General features: G+C 33.2%; 1 protein-coding gene across 2 annotated transcripts in view; it reads left to right on the top strand.

Moving 5' to 3' along the window:
• Positions 1-22,725, top strand: part of LOC111054449 (tyrosine-protein kinase transmembrane receptor Ror) — a 388,262-nt gene that overhangs the window by 322,494 nt on the left and 43,043 nt on the right. For both annotated transcript variants that reach the window (XM_039430062.1, XM_039430061.1), the window contains exon 4: positions 6,167-6,210. In XM_039430062.1, the coding sequence (XP_039285996.1) occupies positions 6,167-6,210 (44 nt within the window). The remainder of the gene's footprint in view (positions 1-6,166; positions 6,211-22,725) is intronic.

The following is a 22,725-nucleotide window of genomic DNA, read 5'->3' as shown; positions in this document are numbered from 1 at the left end:
CTGAATGCGAAGATAATCAACTATTTCTCTATGGAGAGTAGGCCTAGACGTTACAAGTTAACACCAAACTTGATTCTTGACTGCAACCAATCAGAATTTCGTTTCAGATGTGGAATTTTTTAATCTCCATCTTGATATTGTGGTAATTATTCATATTGAATGAAAAATACTAAGAAATTGTCAAAAAAACACAGATTTATTGATACTTGGAAAGACCGGTTTCGGTTATTACACCATTGCCAATCTCTGATAAACTCATCAGAGATTGACAATGAAGTACTAACCGATAAATGTTTATCAGAGATTGACAATGGTGTAATAACCGATAAATGTTTATCAGAGATTGACAATGGTGTAATAACCGAAACCGGTCTTTCCAAGTATCAATAGATCTGTGGTTTTTTTTGACAATTTCTTAGTCTTTTTTATTCAATAATGCTGATATGTCAATAACATCAATGCTACCATTCTGAAAGTTTGAAGTGTATCTCGTTATATGGATGCTATATAGACGTAGAGGGTGCTGAAATAATGTAACACAACCTTATTATGAAACAATATGAACATAATAATCCGTATAGTGAGGTCCACGTTATAATGGCAAGTGTTTGATTAGCAATGGTATTGCTGTCCATGTCTACCATTCAACAGAGCGGATAGCGCTATCTCTTTCTCGCTTTGCTCTGTTGCCAGATCGTCTTTTAACAATGTAGAATTGATAATTAATTAACAAAATATTCCATCTTAATTAGGAAAATTCATTATGAAATTATTGAGTGATATAATTTATTGCTTACTGAAGGCCAAGTCGTTGTTCATCTGTTTGTATGTTCTACAATGACTATAGTGAGGTCCACGTTATAAAATGTCAGTGTTTAATTAGCAATGGTATTGCTATCCATGTCTATCATTCAACGAAGCGGATAGCTCTATCTCTTTCTCGCTTTGCGCTGTTGCCAGATCGTCTTTAAAAATGTAGAATTAATCATTAATTAACAAAATATTTCATCTTAATTAGGAAAATTCATTATGAAATTATTGAGAAATATAATGTATTGTTTAATAAAATATAATTGATTATTTTGAACGAGAATGAACAGGTTATATTACATCAATAAACCTGTATCAGCTACTGTCTATAGAAGGCATTTACTAAACAGAGGTTCGGCAACGTTGTTCTCCTTTCTTTCTTCACTGCCATTGTAGCGTGGACCTCACTATAGCATGATTATAATGTATATAGTCCGAGCGTGGTCATTTTCGTCCTCGTTGTATTTTAATAAAGGTAGCCGATCAATTAAATTTTTGATTCATCAGTAATAATCGACAGTGTAGTCGACAGTAGTCGGCTTGAGTTAACAAAAATCAGCTTGTAATTTGGAACATAGCGCTATCTCTCTCTCGCTTTGTTCTGTTGCCAGGTCGTCTAGACTATGAATGAATAATGAATTTATTGCCAAATACAAGAAATATTTTTACAAATAAAAATCATCATTAAAATACAATAGTTTTTGGCGTGACAGGAAAAAGAAGCCTTGAGCTCCAGCCACGAGTTCTAAAAGTAAGAAATACATTTTTTAATCTAATAACAGCAGTACAAATGAGACAATTCTGTTGATGGATGATAATCTATGGATGTTGAATTTTATATCTTTACATTATCTTGTACTTTGATTTTTTGTATTTATACATTGAACATGTCAATTTGATTGTTTTTGTAATATTGTACTAGTAATGAATAAATTTGAATTTTATCAATAACTAGCCGTCAGGCTCTCTTCGCTCGCCATATCCGTCTAGCCAGGGGGCTCCGCCCCCTGGACCCCCGACTGGATCGTCCAAGAATGAGATCAGCAGGCTCGCTTCGCTCGCCTGCATGTTTCATTTGAGCATTTTTATCATATGTTAGGACGATCCAGTCGGGGGTCCAGACTAAACAGATATGGCTAGCGAAGCGAGCCTGACGGCTAGTAATATAATATTCCCAGGAATAGCTCTGATACTTCAATCAGTGCCCAACCAATTTTTCCGCGATAAATGCATTTCAATCCTCAAATTGGTGCCAACCTAACAAAGTCAACTCAACTTAATGCCAACCTGACAAAATTATTAATTTTGTTACCAGTTAACAACTGTTTCAAATAGGTACTCTCTCTAGATTATAGTTCTATATTAACATATGGTATGGACATTTTTCAATTATAATTAAGTGGAATAAGAAGAATATACATGCTAAAAGACGAACTTTAAACCCTTAAAAACCACCCTTAGAGTTAAAATATTGCCAAAAGATTTCTTAGTGCGTCTTTAAAGGGCCAACTGAAAAGATCTACCAATTTGAACGTTTTTGGTATGGTAGATTTTTAGTTCTGCGAGTAAGTGAGTCAGTCAGTCAGTCAGTCAGTGAGTGCCATTTCGCTTATATATATATAAATATATATATATATATATATATATATATATATAAGCCAATATATATATATATATATATTGCCAATTTTGGCAATATTAATTATTCATCATTGTGTAAAATTATTAAAACTCGACAATTATTTATATATATATATTTATATATATATCCAAGTACAGTATTTGATAAACAAAATATAAATGCAGAAAAATTGTATAATAAATAATTGTCTAGTTTTAATAATTTTACACAATGATGGATAATCAATATTGCCAAACTTGGCGATTCAGCCAACTCAATTCTCAATTTTAAAATAAAATTGTTGAATATACTTTGTTAATATCTTTTCTCTATGATAATGTGCAGTGGTGATAAGAAATTATTATTCATGATGGTAATATTTCATATTTTATATATCATCAGTGATGATTATATTAAAGAGAGTATCTTGAATTTGAATGCTTCACAAAATGTAGGCTAACCCAGAATAGACTCAATTCATATTTATCATAAGAAGACTACATTGTAGAGTTGATTTCATTTTTTGCTCCAAAACTGTGAACACGTTGAGGAGGATAGCTCGGTGTCTATTTGGAGCTATACATAACTTATCGTAGTAAAGGATAAACTTACTTTGTTATTCAAAGGTCAAATTCAATGAGCTCAACAGCAGATATCATAGAATATCAATGTGCATTTCTGCAACACTCTCTCCTTTTTTTGTCTCTCTACAAATAAAGATAATAAATAATTGGCAGAGCACGTTTCGAGCAACGTTGGTTACGAATTCATATGGGAGTGTTCTGCAGCCACAGAATATCATGCTGCTCGAGATTTTATCACAAATCTGAACAAAGTCATGCCTTGCAGAGTTTGACGCTACTATAAATAATAATGAAAGATTTGAATTATTGACAGCGGACTGCATGTTGAACCGTGACTTGGGTCGATTTATTTCTAGTTGCAACATTTCTAGACGGTAATGTACGGTACGAAACAGAGAAACTAGGAGACATTTGGGGAGAGAGAGAGAGTAACTATGAGTCATCTGGAGAGAGAGATAGTAACTTTGAGATATCTGGAGAGAGTGAGAGAGATGGTAACTATGAGACATTTGGAGAGAGAGTAATTATGAGAGAAGAGATCTAAGTATGGAGAGTGAGTTTGGAAGATGGAGGATGACTGGGTAAACGAAAGAGAGAAAGGTGAGAAGAAGAGAACGATGTAGAGAGAGAGAAAACATTGAGCAGACGTATTAATAATATCTGGAGACGAATAGATAGTGAGAGAGATTTTTCAAACATAGTTGATTTATGTATCTTTATCTATTTTTTTGTAACTTCGAGTCGATTTATTTCTTGAAGGTAATGTACGAAACAGATGAACTATGTGACATTTCGAGAGAAAGAAAGAGAGCGAGTAACAATGGGAGAAGAGAACTTAGGTAGTTGGAGAGTGAGTTTGAGTGAATTTGAGTCTGGGTAAAAGAAAAAGAGATAAAGGTGAGAAGAAGAGCGATGTAGAGAAAGAACAGGCATATTAATGATATCTGAAAACAGATAGACAGAGAGAGTTCTTCAACATAGTCGATTTATGTATCTTTATCTAATTTTTTGTAACTTCAAGTAGATTTATTTCTAGCTGCAAAATGTCTTGAAGGTAATTTACGAGACAGAGGAACTATGGGACAGTTGTAGAGAGAGATAGAAGGAAGAGACAGTTTAGGAGATGGGGAAAGACTGAGTGAGAAAGGAAGAGAGAAGGGTAAGCGAAGGAGATCGAGATAGAGGAAGCAAGAGAGAAAACGTAGAGATAGAAAGTATAATAGAAGTACGAATATGGAGGAAGAGTGGGTAAATAAGGAAGAGAGAATGAATGTGTGAGTGAGAAAGATCAAGATAGAGAGAGCAAGAGAGAAAAATAGAGACAGAGAGTATAATAGAATTAAGAAGATGAAGGAAGACTGGATAAAAGGAAGAGAGAATGGGTGAGTGAGGAAGATCTAGACACAGTAGGCAAGAGAGAGATATAGAAGAAGGAGAAGCAGAAGAAGAAGCAGAAGAAGAAGAAGAAGAAGAAGAAAAGAGATAAGAGGAGAAAATGGAGAAGATAACAAAATAGGAAAGTGTTGAAGAAGGACTGGAGGAAAAAGAAGAAGAAAAAGCAGAAGACGGAGAAGGAAAAGAGATGAAAGGAGGAAGACAGTCTTGCTAGAGCGGGTGAGAGAGAATTGTTCCTGAAATAGAGAGAAGTATATTGAGTATCGAGAAAATGTACTATGAACGGACTTCATCCGTGCATAACAGGCATTGACAGTAGAACCCCGATAGATTTTATCCTCCGATTTGAAATCGTCTACCTCGGGTACAGTAATGCGGAATAATATTCAAATAAGTTTATGAGCTAACGGTTGCCTTGTTTCTGTCATGCTATTGGCTATTCAGTGTAGGATAGCAGCTGGTGGTATTGTGCGCTAGACAGAGACATCGTGACATGGATAATCTTGTACATTGTGCAAGAAAGAGACAAAGTTTGATCGTGAACAAAACTATTATTATTTGAGGATTGAAGTTTATCGATGCCCTGATTCCGTTACTTTGCTCATTATTCAGATTATTTGTTAGTACAGTTGGTATTTATTATTCGCGTTGAGAATATTGTAACGGTTATTTGTTGGGTTTGTCCGTATTTTACATTCGCATTGATAATTTTGTCACGGTTATTTGTTTGGTTTCGAATATTCATTTTCCCCTCTTGTGATTTTGTCACGGTGATTTTATTAGGTTTGTTGATATTCCTTGTAAATTTTTCGTGATTGCAGATATTTATTGTAAGTTTCCACGGTTATTTGTTGTGTTTGCAGATATTTATTGTGAGTTTGTCACGGTTATTTGTTGTGTTTGGAGATATTTATTGTGAGTTTGTCATGGTTTTTTGCTTTGTTCTGCCCCTAATATTTGTGATTCGCGTTGGTATAGTTTTGTTGCTTTGCTCGTCGAACTCTGTGGAAGTGCTTGTCACGACAGTGGAATTTTGTCAGTAGTTTTAAAGGAAAGGGTTTAAGTAAAGGAATTATAGAACCATCATTCCGCACTCGTCTACGGCTCGTGCGTAAACGTTTCTTTCGGTGCAGCAAACTGTCACTTTGCGCACTAGTTGCACAAATAACTATTTTCTTCCTTTGATACAATAACAATTACTGACAGTGGTACTGCACTAATCTGTTTACAAATTCAAATTGTATGATTTCTCAATGATTTAAATGGTTTTGTTCGACAAAATGGAGTGCATCCGATGACGCAATGTTCTCAGTCAATGAGAGCTGTTGTGGGCGTGGACTAGTACTAGGCACCTGTGAGAGCTCGTACATGATTGGTCGACTTTGTGTAACCTTGTCTCACCAATAGAATTGGAGAAGGGGTAAACTAAAATGTTTCTGACTCGTGATATTCGTTTGTATAATTTATTTACGTGAAGATCATACTTTGAGATAATATTATCCTCAATGTAGATAGATAGATAGATAGATAAATATATTTTATTTACACTTTTCAATATAAAAAGTGATGTGGGTGAAATTGAGGCAATAAGAGCCCCTCTTCCATTTTACCCACAATTTAGTGTGTGAGCCGCGATTAGAATTACTATTTCAAACTACTGTACATCATGATTCTATGAATTCTATGAAAATTTTCATTGAAAGTCATATTTCAAGATATTTTTCTCATATTTTATAATGGATATTTCTGTTCACAGGACTGAAAATGAACAAGTTACCACACCTGCCAGTAATAAGACAGGTATGTACTAAATATAAGTTGGAATAACAATCGATAATCATAGTAATTCAAATACTTAGAATTTTCATGACTTTTAGTTCATTTTTGTGAAATGCATGCATCCGTTGATCGCTTAATCCTCAATGCATATAATTCTTTAATAAGATTCTAATATTTAATTTTGTGAAATAAGTATTCAATACATTGAATACTTATTTACAAATCACAATAAATTTATAATCATAGAAATTCAAATACTTGAGACTTTCATAAACGTTTAGTTTATTTTTATGAAATGCATGCATCCGTTAATCCTCAATGCGTTTAACTCTTCCATAAGATTCTAATATTGAATTTTGTGGAATGATTAAGTAGTCTCAATAGATTGAATACATATTTACAAATTACAATCAATTTATAATCATAATCATTAAAACTTGAGATTTTCATGAACTTTTAGCTCGTTTTTGGGAAATGCATGCATCCGTTAATCCTCAATGTGTATAATTCTTTAATATTGAATTTTATGGAATGATTAAGTAATCTCAATAGATTTAATACATATTTTATTTAGATTGATACTTATTTTATTTGGATTATTCATACAATAATCTGTTTGATTCGTTTTGACCCACCAAACCATCCTACTGTGCCATAAACAATATACTGTACATAAAACTAGAATTTAACTTGTCACAAACTAAAACACGAATACTGTCAAATAGATAATTCCAAATCACTTATAGGCCTATCTGTATTCACGAAAGCTGGTAATGGATTGCGAAAAACTGTAATCTACTGATTAAAATAATAACAGTTTGTATGATATTCCAACGAGTTTGATAATAATTCTACTTACAATAAAGACAGTGAACCGTTTTGAAAAAAGGGAGAAAACACAAGATAGGATAAGTTAAACGGAAATGTATTTATCGTATGGCAGATACATAACAAGTATATTGCGCATGAGTCTCAAATGCCTATACACAGTATTTTTTCCAAATTCTTTGAAATGTTGTGTAGTTTTCGGTCAGGAGAAAATAGGGTTTGTCTGACTACCATTATTTGCTAGTCCATTTAGCGTTACCAAATGTGCACCATGGAGGAGAACTAGCGTTACACATATTTAAGTTAAAAATCTTATTGCTGGAACAATTTTGAGCTTAAAGAAGGTTAGAACTCAATTTTATATTGATAAATATAATTTTTATATTCTATATTGACCAAATTTGGATTTTTCTCTCATGAAGACTATATATATTTTTGTCTCAATTTTTCTTAATCCACCCAATTCTCCCATTCTTAATTTGAATGATGTATTTGTATAGCTGCATAATTTTTTGTCATTTGAACATTACCCTACATTGATTCATTATTTGAATTCATATCGACTTGTTGTAGACACAAGATGTAGCATTTTGACATTGTTTGTTAACCACATAATATTAGGTGACCCCTTTTGTTGAAATTTATTGAAGCAAGTGGCTTTAGTCGAGAGCAAAATCAAGACTGTGTATGCCATGCCGAACCCAACCAGGCTATTTTCCAACAAGTTACGAGTCACCCCCTATTTTCATAAATATACTAGGATTTTGGACGATTGCTACCCTTTTCACCCTTCACCCTCTCCGCGACTTCATGTTTCCTCACTTCTCTCTTCCCCATATTCTTTTTCTCCTTCTGTAACCTCTCTTCCCTCTAATTTCTTCTCCTTCTAAATTCTGCTGCTTGTATTCTTCTTCTTCCACTACATTATTCCTTTTTTCCATTCTTATTTCTCTTACTTCCCTCATACTTCTTCTTCTTTTATCTGCTACTGCTTCTTCTTCTTTTTCTTTTTCTTGTACTTCACATTTCAATGCTTAACCTTCATTCTCTGTTCTTCTTGTGTCTTCCAATTGTACCAATTGTTGTTCCAATTGTGTCTTCATGTACCTCTTCTCAATCTTCATCCTGTTTCTTCTTCTATCATCAACAGCTTTTTAATTTTCTTCTACTTCTTGTCCTCCTGCTTCTGCTTCCAACAGCTTCTTTTGCTTCTACTCCTTTCTCTGCTTCTCCTCTGTCTTCTCTTCTACTTCATTTCCTTCTCCTCCTTCTCCATTCATTTTTTCTTGATTTTCTTTTCTCTCTTGTTCTCCTTTTAATGCTAAAAGAGGAGAACTACTGAACTGATGAACTGATGAAGTAATATGATTAATTTTATAATATCTCTTTTCTCATACGAGTACGTGTTTTCTTCTTCATCATCATCATCTTCTTTTTCTTGTTGTTGTTGTTGTTGTTGCTGTTCTTCTTCTCTCTCTCTCTCTCTCTTCTTCTTCTTCTTCTCCTTTTCCATTCCTCTTCCACTGCTCTCCTTTGCCTGCAAATCACCCCCTTGGACACATAAATTTCTGCTGCCCTGTTCCTTCGATACCCCTAATAGGGCCTCTCAGCTTCTGCTTTCACCCACCCCGCACTCTCACCATACACCCACCACTCCAATATCCATTCCAAATAATAAGTTGAACTCTCACTCAAACTCGCTCTCTTTCTCTTTCTCCCACTCTCTCTTTAACTCTCTCTCTCTCTCTCTCTCTCTCTCTCTCTCTCTCTGTCTAGCGCGCAGTACTTTATGAGGATATTGGATCTATGGTCCCTTTTGGGAAATCGCTTATTCAACATGATATCGAAATTATAAGGAGAGAAAAATGATCAGAAAAAAATGTTGATTAAAATGCTCTCCTCCTCTCTCGCAAATTTTTCGTTTGAAAATTCAATATTTTTGGTGCTTATGAGGATATAACGGTTTTCGAGAGAAAGATCTTTATGAGGATATGAGAGAAATTGTGGTACTTATGAGGATATGAGAGAATCTTTAGTACTTAGAGGGATACGAGATAACTTGGTACTAATGAGGATATGAGCGAAATCTTGGTACTTCTGAGGATATGAGAGAACTCTTAGTACTTATAGGGATATGTGATAACTTAGTACTAATAAGGATATGAGAGAACTCCTTGTACTTGAAGGGATATGAGAGAAATCTTGGTACTTAGAGGGATATGTGATAACTTAGTACTAATAAGGATATAATATAATACTATAAGGATAATAGCAATAGTCATTACTTGGACAAAAATGTTTATTTGTTTTTGTTTACTCTATATAATGATAAAACTGTAAACAACTTCGGAAAAACTGAACTATCACATCAATCTACAAAGATTGTTCTGGGAGAAATAACAGCATTTAATTTAAATTATGGAATTGACAAAGAGATCTATATTAAAAAATACTTGCAATGCTTCAGTGTAGACTAATTAGCGATGATAATCCAATTTAGGTTACTCAAATCTCAGTAACCAATATTAATAGCAATTTTATTGGGTACTTTCCCATTAAAAGCAACCTCGAAAGATATCAATATCGATATATCAATTCTATCGAAATCGATATTCATGATGATCATGTTTATAAATTATATCAGCTGTATTTCAAGATGATTTGATTTTATAGAAAATCATTACCTAATAACACGGTTATTAATGATGAGATTGATTACCTAAGTTTCAAGTTTCAAGTTCAAGTTTCAAGTTTATTCATTCATCTCTTGTACAACATAGAAAATCAAATTGACAATGTACATACAAAAATTATTACAAGAAATAGAATGTGGAGCTCACAAGACTTACGTCCGTTCGTGAGCTTCAAAAAGAAATAGATTACAAAAAATTTATAAACAAAGTGGCATAAAATAATATGAAATAAAGTAGGATTAAAAAGTAGGAGATAAAAAATACATACAAAAAAAGTAGTAAATAATGGAATTGAAAAGCAGGTAGAAGAATCTTCAAGTGGAGTTATACATTTTTAACATCGCTAGGCTAGACAGCACAACAGGAACGCAAATGAGAAAAGCATAAAGCTGTTTTAGAGTACGGTAAGCTCGAATGATAATATTGGGCTAGAAAAACTTAGGGCTCTGATATAGTGGAGAAAGTAGTGAGAAACGATCCAAATCACAAAAATACTATCTTATGTTACCAGAGAAGTCAGTGGATGCTTTGATCCAATTTATGGTTTCAATCTTTAGTTTATTTGGTGGAGAATTTGCAAACAAGGTTTGGGGAATTATATTCACAAGCTTATCACACCTATAAGGAAATTGCATCCTACAAACACTAAGATTTGTTTCAGTCATGTCAGAAGATCTAAAAACTCGACGTGTATGGTATGGAGTATACGGATATTAAATAAATTTTTATTTTTCACCACGTATAATGCTAGGTTTTTTAATAGAGCTGTTTGATTGATAGTATTTTGCTTTCCTCGAAAAGTGTTCTGGTCGGGTAGAGCCGCGGCTTGTTAAGTGCAGTTTTTATTATATGTTTTTGTATGTTGAAAACCTTACCAATGTGTCGTTCAGCTGCGCCTCCCCAGACTCTTATCCCGTATTGCAGAACAGATTGAGCGTAAGCGAAATAGGTCATTTTGGCAAGCTGTGGTAGTTTCAAGAGGCTAATTCTATAAAATTTTTGTATTAGATATTTGGCTTTATGACATAATGACTGAATATGAGTATCCCATCTTAGATGTTGGTCAATCATTACTCCCAGGTATTTAACAGACTTCGAGTTCTCCAGTGAAGGGCAGTCACAGCCTGAACCTAGTCCGTTACAGCTATTCTTGTGACTTTTCAAAATTATTTGATTCAATGGTTGAGTTGCAGTATTTGGTGTAAAAGTGATAAAGGAAGACTTTTTATAATTTAAGGTTAGAGTATGATTGTCAAGCCAAGCTTTGACCTCCGAAAAACCCTTCTCAGCTGAAGTTCTAGCTGCCTCCCAAGTTTGACCAGAAAAAATTAAAGTAGTGTCATCGGCAAAAGAAATTGCTTGACCATTTTTCAAGTGCAGGTTCAAGAGGTCATTTATGTATATTATGAATAAGATTGGAGAAAGAACAGTTCCTTGTGGCAAACCATAGTCGAGCATATATTCAGTACTGGATTTATTCCCATTTGATAATATCTGTGATCGCCCTCTCAGGTAACTCGAGAAAAGATTTAAGGGTAATCCTCGAATTCCAATACGGTTAAGTTTTTCCAAAAGTTTTGAATGTGGAATAGTATCAAATGCTTTGGTGAGGTCCATAAATATTGCAATAGATTTCTTTCTTCTACTAAAATTTTCAGTTAAAGTTTTTACTAGTAACGAGATAGCATCCTCTGTATTTTTGCCTTCTTGAAAACCAAATTGGCTGGGATGAATAAAATCTTTCAATCTCAAATATTGTGTAAGACGCTTTTTTATAATTTTTTCCATAACTTTTGAAATACCGCTGAGCAAGCTTATCGGACGATAATTAGTCGGATTTTTAGCATCACAAGATTTATACAAAGGTACAATCTTGGCTACTTTGAATTCATCTGGGAAGAAACCTTCTTCAAAGCATCTGTTAATTATGATATTTACAGGTTTAGCAATTCTGTGAGCTATGTTTTTTAAACAACTGTTACTTATGTTATTTACGCCCGGCGCTGAATTGGATTTCAGTGTTTTTATCGTTTGAATAATCTCTGATTCATTTGTCGGGAATAGGAAAAAAGAGTTATGGAAATCAATTTGTGAGTTGTTAGAATTATGATGACTGATTTGAGGTTGTATATTGGTTACATTTTCGTTGTTTAGCTTTTCTGCCAACTTCCTACCAATAGATGAAAAATGTTTGTTCAGGACTTCAGGATCAATATCATTATTCAAAGCTTTTTTTTTGATATCAAGTATCTCGTTTATTGTGTTCCATGTTTTCCTAGCATTACCCCTACTTTGATCCAATTTATTTCTATAGTAATTGATTTTGGTTTTCTTCAATAATTTGTTTAAAGTATTCCTATAGCGAGTATAGAGTTCTTTTAGCTCATTGTTATTAGGTTGTTTCAGTAGTTTTTTGTGCATTTTGTTCCTAGTCTGTATAGCTCTAATTAATCCTTGGGTGATCCAGTTTTTTAATGGTCTGTTTCTGTGTGATACCTTGATTTGAGTGGTTGCATTTTCTATGTGGGTAATAAGTGTTTGTTCAAAAGATTGTACGAGGGTTTGAATGTCGTTGTTATCCATCACACCAGTCCAGGATTCATTTTCGAGGCATTGTAATAATTTGTTGTAATCTATTTTGCCAATAGTGCTGGTATTAGAAGATATACTATTTGATTCGTAAGCAGTACTTTGACCTCCTAGATGAATGCTGGTACAATAGTGATCAGTAATATCAGTCTTGAAAATAGCACCTATCACTCTATCTGCATTGACATTTGTATTTTTGAAAAATATGTGGTCTATACAAGAGCTTGAAATATTCTGAACTCGAGTTGGTTTATTTATATACGATGTGAAGCCATTTGAAGTCATAATATTAAAATAGTCAATAGAGGTATCGGAAGTTTGATTCAAATCGATATTAATATCACCCATAAGAATAACATTTTTATAATCCCTCAGCTCCCTTAAAACATTCTCCAAGTCATTCAGGAATAGATTAGCCGATGAGGAGGGTGATCAGTAGATTGCAATCAAAGTAATTTCGAAATTTGTGGTGGGGTTTCTCACTTTCAGGACCACTGAGTCCGACTCTGGAATGTCAACACTCAGTCTGTTGAAAGTGAATGCATTACTGACAAAGACACATACACCATTATTTTTATTTCTCTTTCCAGGCTGATCTATTGATGTGTACCCATTTAATATATAGTTAAAAGGTTCGTCTTCGCCCATCCATGTCTCAGACAGCACTATAATATCAAATTTTAGGTGACAGTTCTCTATTGTGTAAGCGAATTCATCAAAATTCTTATTCAAGCTGCGTATGTTCATATGAACCATACTCATTATACGTTTCTCCACTATATTGGCAAAATTAATTGGTGGGGGAAGTAGAATATCGTTAATTTCAATAGTATTGTAGCATTCCTGTGTTGCTTCATTGTCAAAGTTTTCCACTATAACCATAAACAATCAAAGAACAAAATTTTTTAAGTAAGAAAGATAATGAAAAATATACGATAAAAATTGAGAACACAAAATCTTAAAATGTATTTTAGATTTAAAAGCTAATTCTCCTCAAAATGAAAAAGATAATATATTTAGAAGTAGTAGAAGGAAAAATTAATAATTTTAGCAAGGGTAAGGGAAATAGAAAAAAATTAGTCGATCACCTCAGCCTACCGGTGATAAAACTTGATTTCTGAACCGTACTATATATAAAACAGAAATATTTATATAATTATTATGAATTGAATTGAAAGACAATCAGATCACAATAAGATCAGATCTATCAGCGGGAAGTGATGTTGAGAAAACGGAGCATTTCCAATTTGCAATGATGAATGTGAAATAGATAAGTTGTTATCGGTATTTTATGAAGCTACCAGCCGCATCCCACAAAATAAAGGGTGACGGAGGAAGAGGAAGTCGTAAGAGCGGTAGTAGAGAAAGAAAACGATTAGCTATAGAAAGCTTACTTATTGAATCGTTATGATTCTTCCGTTATGTCGATGTGCAAGGAGATTCTCGCTTCAGTTGATAAGATTAGTTTCTTGTTTACTGCAAAGCAGAATCTAGCCTTCAAAACATCGGTCCTAGAACTGAAACTCTTGAAACGTGAAAGAATGATTGCTGTTTGATCAATTTAGTTTGTTCTCATGACTGATTCATTCAAAATTATATTCAAATAAATTATACTAATCGTAACTTGATAGGTAGTTATGACTATTGTTCAGTTTCAATGAATTTTACTTTAAAAAAAGTATGAATAATAATTGAAATTATAGACGTAAACTAAATGCTTCGATCTGCATAGCAATTTTAGTTGAGATATATTTACATCGATAAGTGAAAAATTTTATTATTTGATTTACCTGCAAACGAAGAAAATTCAATTTCGTTCTTAAAAAAGAAAGGTTTGCTGCATAAAACTCATTTATGCAATAATGAGAATAGGATGGAGTATTATTTTCATGAGAACCGTAAACCGGTGTAGAAGTGTTATTAATGTAATTATCACCATCTAGATACTTACCTTGTCAATATATATATTATATGAGGAGAGAATTTATGTAAAAGCAGAGGATGGAGATTAATTTGAAAGTATTATGTCAGACATTGCTGCTTTTATGCCATTATCATAGATTTTTCTTCTTTTAAGTTCAACTTGCCTTACCTTGTCAGTTGTTATAAAGTAAATGCATGTTCGTTTTTTCATACACTGTTTCCTTGTCATTACATCTTGGAGATATCGATATATCGATATTGATAGTTACCTTTTGAGGTTGCCTTTAATGGGAAAGTACCTTTTATTGTTATAGTATGATAGATGTTGAAGTAATTAATTTAAATTCAATTCGAGGAAAATGACAACATCAATATTGATAAATGGACAATACATTGAATGATTACTGAAAATTGACTCTTCATTTGTTTCCAATAGAGCCCCAGTACTTCGAGAAAAATACCATGATAGTTGTACCACACTTTGAACACACAGCTTCAGAATGAAAAATACTGTAATAGAAATACATAGGTCTAACATTTTCAAAGTAAAACAAATTTTATCTTAATTTGATTCCAATGAAAAAATCATCAATTACATTGAACACAATATTATAGATTGAGATAAATGAATAATTGTACTTCAATACAAGGGAAATGACAACATCAATATTGATAAATGGACAATACATTGAATAATTACTAAAAATTGTCTCTCCATTTGTTTCCAATAGAGCCCCAGTAATATACTTTGAGACAAATACTATGATAGTTGTACCACACTTTGAACACAAAGCTTCAGAATGAAAAATAATAGAAATATATAGGTCTAACATTTTCAATGTAAACCAGTGTCAAAGTGTTTTTTCAATTCTTGAATTGTCACATGATTCAGGCTCTAAGGCTGCCACAATGCCATTCTTTCATTCTCTGGCATTTTTTCAAGTCAGTATGGATTTTTTTTAATGGCTCACTCTTCAAAATGCGTGGAATATTGAATTTTCAAGTGAGCACCATCTTGGTAATGATGGTGCACTGTTCCATGCATTTTAAAGAGTAAGCCATTAAAAAAAATCCACATTGACTTGAAAAAGTTTTAGAGAATGAAAAAATGGCATTGTGGCAACCTTAGAGCTGAACCATGAAACAAGAATTCAAGAATTGAAAAAAACATTTTGATACGGTAAGGTGAAAAAATAGCCCAATGTTTCGACACTTGGTGAAGTATTACAACAGCTTCTTTCTCCTCTCTTGGATAATGGCATTAACTCTCCACTTGATTTTTAGATAGTTTCCTCTTCCTTGGAACTGTGGAGTTTATCAACTCCTCGCATCGTTTCTTGGTAGGTGGTCTCTTTCCTAGAATTATCTCTTCAGCAAAAAATGCATTCAAAATATCCATTTCCTCTTTACTCCACTGTACTCTAATAATCTTTTTCTTGACAGAGTTTTTGACAAAGGGTGAGTGTAAAGGCAAAGTTGGCTTAGCTGTTGGCTTCCTCTCATTTGAAGAAGGGCTGTAGCCAGAATTGTCATTGAAGTTGTCTGTCTTCTTTTATTTCACACTCAGGTGGGGTCGGCGTTTCGGGTCCATCATTGAAGTTGTCTATATTGGAGAATAAATTTGCATCAAAGTCATTGCCTCCAGCAGATGTTTCATTCCAATCATTCAATGTATTTGTTTCATCTTCTTCAGAATCACTGGTGCTATCAGTAGTTGCAGTCAGCGGTACTTCAAAATCACTCAGTTTTTTTCCTTAATATTTTGTGATATTTCCCTGCTCCAGAGTAAGTAAAATTTTACTTATTTGCGTTTTGAGAATGGTCTCTTCAGGCACAGACAGTATTACCAAATTACTGACTGTGCACAGAAGGGTTGTGGCCCATATGTTTTGTAAAGTGGTAAATTGCAAATCCTTTACAGATGATACGATGTTCTTGATATTTATAAGAGCAGTTGCTAAGTTCCCCCTTTTGCGAATAAATTCACAAAAAATTAAGGCCGTCCGGCTCGCAAAATTACTGGGTTCAAACCTCAGCTCTAGCTCAGTGGTAGATACATGAATTTTCCAAATACAATTAATCACCATAAGGTTCAATGACCGGTGATTATTAATTCTTACCGCTGCTTCTATGAAGTTCTTGATGAATACCAAAGAGGAAACCAAAAGAATATTTGATGACTGATTATCAGTAACCATGTACCCACTAGAGAATAATAAAAACCAACTATAGTTTTTTCTAGTTGATACTTAAAACGCTCGTCATGAATACAGGTATTCACCAATTTATCCTTCTGAAATTCCTTAGAACCCACAGCGCCAGTTCTTGAAGCTCTCTGGATCCTTATATGATATAACTGGAACCTTATTAATATAATTTTCAATATACTTGTTCTGGCAGACTAAAATGACTATCATCAAAGGATGATAAATACTGAGTGCTCCTTATAAGATCAATATTAATTGATTCAATAATTTTATGTGCTGCTGAATATTTATTGGTACCAAAACAGCTCAAACTGTATATCACGAGATGAGTTTATTTATTTATTTATTTATTCATATGCAAATACAATTCAGGTAAAAACAACAGGCATTTGCCCAAAACTGCTTCAAACCTTAATTTGGAATACACAGTCTAAAGGTTATGCTACTTACGTAACTTAAATCATAATTCGTTCACAATTTTGAGTCCAAAAAATGTATCTACTACAATTTTGAATTTATTAGATTGATCAATTTCCAAATACGAATCCAAACAAAACTCTTCCTTCACAATTGCAAAAAATATTGAAAATTTTGAGTTAGGATATAATAAAAAATTCTATGATTTTGTATGCTAACATAAAACACAAAATATATTCCCATAAAACAGTGTATATAAAATTTTCTTATATCTATAATTTTTCTTAAATAAATTCTTTTCTAAAATCTGAATAATTATCACAGTGTTCAATAGTTTTCACAATAGTGAATTTCAAAATTCATAAATATATTATACTTAATACTGATACTTAGACTTCCAGTCAATTCAAAATTCTACAAATAAAAACCTGTTTGGTCTCTAGATTTGATATGATATACTTTGATCAATCAGCAAAAATAATAATTAATAAAATTGATATTCAACATGAGATCTCAGGGTCTTATATGAGTTCGGGCCGTGCATGGAAGTAAGCTTCCTACATATATCAAATAAATTTATAAAATGTTCTTATAAACTATGTGATAGTACTCAACACGTTGTGACTTTTTCTTTAATTTAAGTTAATTTTAATAGCGCTTTTAATGAATTCCCCCACTGTATGTAGAAAGGCCTTAAAACAAGCTCGTTTCACTTATCACTCACATTCATGAAGTTCTTGACGGTCTCGTGGATTGAATTAATTATTTCCAATAATTAATTAGGCAGGTCCCTTTCGTCTCTGCTGGGGTAACGCATGGTCCAGATTTCTTATAGATTTCTTTCCGAATTAAAGATATATTTATGGGAATTGATTATAAATTACGAACTCTTCAACAACACTGAGTTCACAGATAATTTAACATTAAATACAAATATTTCACATTTAAAAAAGGGGTTGGCTTGATAATTCTAAAATTTAAAGGAAGAAAGAACCCTAAACTCTATGTGCATCCTTCAGGTCAAGATCTTAAGCCAGAAGAAAGTGGGTTTCAGAAAAATTTATCTCTTCCTAGAACAATTTTGTAAGCTTCTTTCTGATTGGTCTTCAATTTAGTAAATTCAATACAATTGGTCGCCTCAGAATCAGGGCTTCTTCAACTTTATAATAGAAAAAATTAAATAAAAAGCTTTTATACAAATATATGGAGTGATTATCTTAAATTAATTTCACAAATAAATCGCGATATACAATGTTAATAAACAATATACATTTAGTTTTTTATATGAGTCTTGTATACTCTGGATTTTCGTGCTTTTTAGATTATAATAAATATTCATACAGCAATAATAGTTGTCCGTATTTCTATACATCAACCTTCCTTAGTATATAATGCATCTTTTGTGAGTAAATTTTTATAATTCAACCTATATTGGTTGATCGACAATCAGCTGATTCGCTAAGTATTGATTCAAATAACTATCGATTTATTCTAGATCGATTGATTCATTTAAAGTGTAAACAAACTATTCTAACCTCAATGTACATGCAAACTTTTATTTTTTATAATCCACCAATAATAAGTAAGCCGCTTTATAATTTTTAATTCTGCCAATGGATTCCTTAGTTGTTGAATCACAGTTATGCATGTTTTCCTTATCATTTTAGATAATATAATTACTCTTTATTGCTAACAATATTCGATTTAAGTGGATTGATCCTTTGACTAGGTCTAACTTTCTTTTCCATTTTATAATTCTATTAAAATTCACTGGTTCATTTCAAAATATTTGATGGTACTAAAATACCACGTGACAGTTTGCAGAGAGCATTGAAATTATTCTCAGACAAATTGAGCAACTGTGATACAGTGCTAATATGTTTTCTCAACTTGGTAGATGTCAATTGAGATGGCAGTGTTGCACCACACTTATCTGCCATTTCTTTGATGGCTTCAGATCCTCTAATGCAGTGCTGTGAAAAAGGCAGACAGAACAAGTATATATTTTCCTTTAAAACACCATTTTTTTCACGGATTGAAACCAGATGATCTAAACATTTCACCATATCTGGGGTTAAAAGGCAGTCCACTTTATCTCCTTTTTTCCCTCTCAAGTATACAATTTCCAAGTCTGAAAACATTTTGACTTCACTTTGAGATAGCATTTTTTCAATCTCACCTTGAGGCTCTTCAGCTTTTGATCTATTATTATAACTACAAAGCTCCATCAGAGAAACCTCTCCCACTCGGCGCCTGTTGAACACTACAAGGTGCGTGAGGATAACTTTTGTCAATTCAGTATAGGTTACATCTTTGAAATTACTTATAATAAACTCGATAAATCGATTCAATCTCATTATATCCTCTGTGGATGGCAGCTCAATCTTTTTCTTATACCTTCTCCTATTCAGCACATCATTTGCAGGCCCAGAAACTAAAGTGTCCCACTCATCATTGAATAATACAAGAAAGTCCTCTATGTTATTTCTCAGGACATCATCACCCTCAACTATACTTTGATTTCCCAAAATCATGGCTATCTTTTCCAGGTGATGACCCAGCTTTTTCCCCAGTGATGGAGTGCCAGCATCTACACTCATTTCATGCACTGCTGATGCAAGAATGTAAAAGTTCTCTTCATTACTAAATGTTTAGCAGAACTAATCATTCTCTTGATTTTTTCTCTCTTATTTTTCAGGTGGATAATTAGTCTAGCAAGTAGTCTGAGTTTGATTTGGTTTTTGAGTTGTGGGAGGAATTTGTTCTTAACGGCTTGCTTTGACCCAAATGTGCAAAGAGACTTATCATGTTTTATTATTGATTTCTCTTCACCCTCTCGCATGTGTTTCAGAATATTATCATTGAACAGTTTGGAACAATTTTCTGGCAAAGGTAACAACAGATACTCATTTGTAATAGCTGACTTCGATTTGGTTTTTTGTTCAAATCTGTCAGGACACGATTTAGCATGCTGCCACAATTTATTTTTGTGCATAAAGGCGAAACGATATTGACATGGCAAATAAGATGTATATGCCAAATCTTTCTTTGACCTCCAGGTAACAATCAGATCACCATCACTTTTCTTGAGAACTTCCATGTTATGCAGATAGTTTCCTTTGTTTCTCAACTTTCTGATGCAGTCAAGTCGTTCCTTACTCTTTTTAGGAAAAGCAGAGTACTCACACTACTCTTTTTTATCTGAATGACTATGTTCAAAATGCTGTGGAAGCTTAGTGAATAACTTCTTGCAGAAAAGACAAACTTGCTTCTTGTCATAGATTCGGTGGCCTGATTTCATTTGAATTTTTCGGATTTTAACATTAGGATGGAATTCATGTGGGGTTTCAAAAGTTGTTGTGATATCTGGGTTTTCACTTTCATTGCAAGTAATGTTGTTAACAGCATGAGAGTTGCTTGATTGTTCAGTGTTGATGTGATCTGATTCACAGCTGAGATCTGAAATGTAGCTGTCATGAGATGAATTGTCATCAGTTTCAGGAACAAAGAAGTCATTAGAACCATCTGACATGCCACTCATTGAAGATTCATCATCTGATTGAGGAACTGCATACTGCACAGCATTAGAAATTGGAGTACGAGGAGATATTCTCAAGTCTGAAGATGATACTGTTGGATTGAATGACAAAGGAATATTAAATTCTGCAATTGATGTTGATGTTTCTTTGGAGTCCTTAGATGTCACTGATGGAATGTTTGTTGATGTATCATTCATAATTTGAATTGTGGGTACTTCAGGCACAATTGAATCCGAAATTGAATCAGCCACTGAAGTTGAAGCCTGTTTCAAGTCTGGAGGTGACATCAAAGAATCATTTGTTGATGGCCTCATCATTTGAATTGGAGTAGATTCTGGGAAAATCGAATCTTCAAAAGTGTCAGAATCTGTTTTGTGTCTGGGGATGATATTGAAGAATCATTTGGTAATGTTGGCTCCATCATTTGAATTGAAGATGACACAAAGAAAATCGAATCTGCTACTGGTACTGAAGTCAAAGTTGGTCTTGAGTCTAAATAAGGTGACATTGAAGAATCATTTGGTAATGTTGGCTTCATCATTTGAATTGAAGATGACACAGAGAAAATCGAATCTGCTACTGGTACTGGAGTCGAAGTCGGTATTGAGTCTAAATGAGGTGACATTGAAGAATCATTTGGTAATGATGGCTTCATTATGTAATTCAGTATCATACTACTATGTAGTCCAGTCAAATTAAGCAAAAAAAGTGAAAATCAAAGGACTCAGCTCAAAATTTGGAAATATGTTCAGGAAAGAGCCCTGAATAACATAATAAAAGTCCTGGAAAGTCCTGTGTGAGCTTCGGCCGTCATCTTGAAAAAACTGTATTTTTGACCAACAATGTACTTGCTTTTCAAGAATTGTAGCCGAACCAAAGCATCGGACGAACAAATGTATGAATTTTTTTCGTAAAGAATAAAATTTGGAAGAGATTGAGACTAATTGCAACCGTCTATCATTGTTAGTTCCCAATTTACAATGTTTTAAAAATTTCATCATTTTTTCACAAAATTGAAAATTTGACATTTCTGTTGATTAAAAAGTTTATAACTCCAAATTTATATCACCTACATCCGTAATTCAAAATCCCTCTTAGTGATTTAGTTGTCTTTCAATTGAGACCAAATTTAACCTTCTACGGCCAGTAGTTTTTGTGTTACTGTAATTTTTAAAAACCCTTACACCCACAAAAACCCCAAAAATTGCTTTTCATGGCACATTAAAGTGTCTTAAAATTTTGGGATTCGCTTATTTATAACTCTACAATTCTCCTCCCAAGACCCCCAAGTGTGAGAAATTACGTTTGATCGACCGAATTATTCCATTAGACTCATGGGGGTGGATCAAAACATCCCCTATTCTTGGGGATACATATTTCTCCCTATAACTTTTGAACGGTTCATCGGATCCAGACGAGCAATATCTCATCATTCCTAGCTCACAAAGGCGGTATAAATCCATGTATAATATGTCAAATTCGGATAGGAGCTTACATTTTTATATACTATGGCTACCGTGTATAATGTACACTGAGCATAGAAAATTCAAAATTTTCACGTTACTTTGAATGACTCCCACTCGGGTCCCTGGGAACGAAAAAAATGCAATTTCTCTTGAAATGTAGAGAAAGACTTCCTCTTCAAAATGGTTAGTATTTCAATTCCAGGATTCCTGGCATAAGGAGGTTTCTCATCCTGACATAGCAGGGGTTTCTCATTTTTAGATAAATTGAGTCAATTTCCTATTTTATTGAAATTGTGATGGGATTAGGCATTGGGCAAGCAAATTTTCAGTAACTATCTTTTTGAGGATGAATTTCTCTACATTTCTAGATAAAAAAAATAACGGTACCTTCAATAGTTACCAAGTTATAACTCAACAAATATTTGAAAAAATTGTAAAATTTGATAAAGCAGACTTTACGACAATGTAATCATTCAAATTTCATTCGTTAAATAAGAGATACCATATACTAATTGAAGAGCATTATTTTCTCTGAAATTTGAGACCAAATTCGAATATTTTGAACAATTTTTAATCGAGCTTCATTAATAAAATTGGAAGAATGACTCAATTTATCTGAAAAAGGATGAGAAACCCCTGCTATGTACCTCCATAAGTCAGGAGTCCTGGAATTGAAATACTAACCATTTTGAAGAGAAAGTTTTTCTCTACATTTTAAGACTAATTGCAATATTTTTGGTTACCAGAAACCCGAGTGGGAGTCATTTAAACGTGAAAATTTTGAATTTTCCATGCTCAGTGTACATTAGTAGTACCACTATACTGATTTTTTAACTATCTCAAAAACTTTAACTTCAAATATTCTTAATATCAA

The sequence above is a fragment of the Nilaparvata lugens genome, chromosome 6 (assembly GCF_014356525.2).
Source record: "Nilaparvata lugens isolate BPH chromosome 6, ASM1435652v1, whole genome shotgun sequence".
NCBI classification, from domain to species: Eukaryota; Metazoa; Arthropoda; class Insecta; order Hemiptera; family Delphacidae; genus Nilaparvata; species Nilaparvata lugens.
This window is presented reverse-complemented; position numbering and strand designations above follow the sequence as displayed.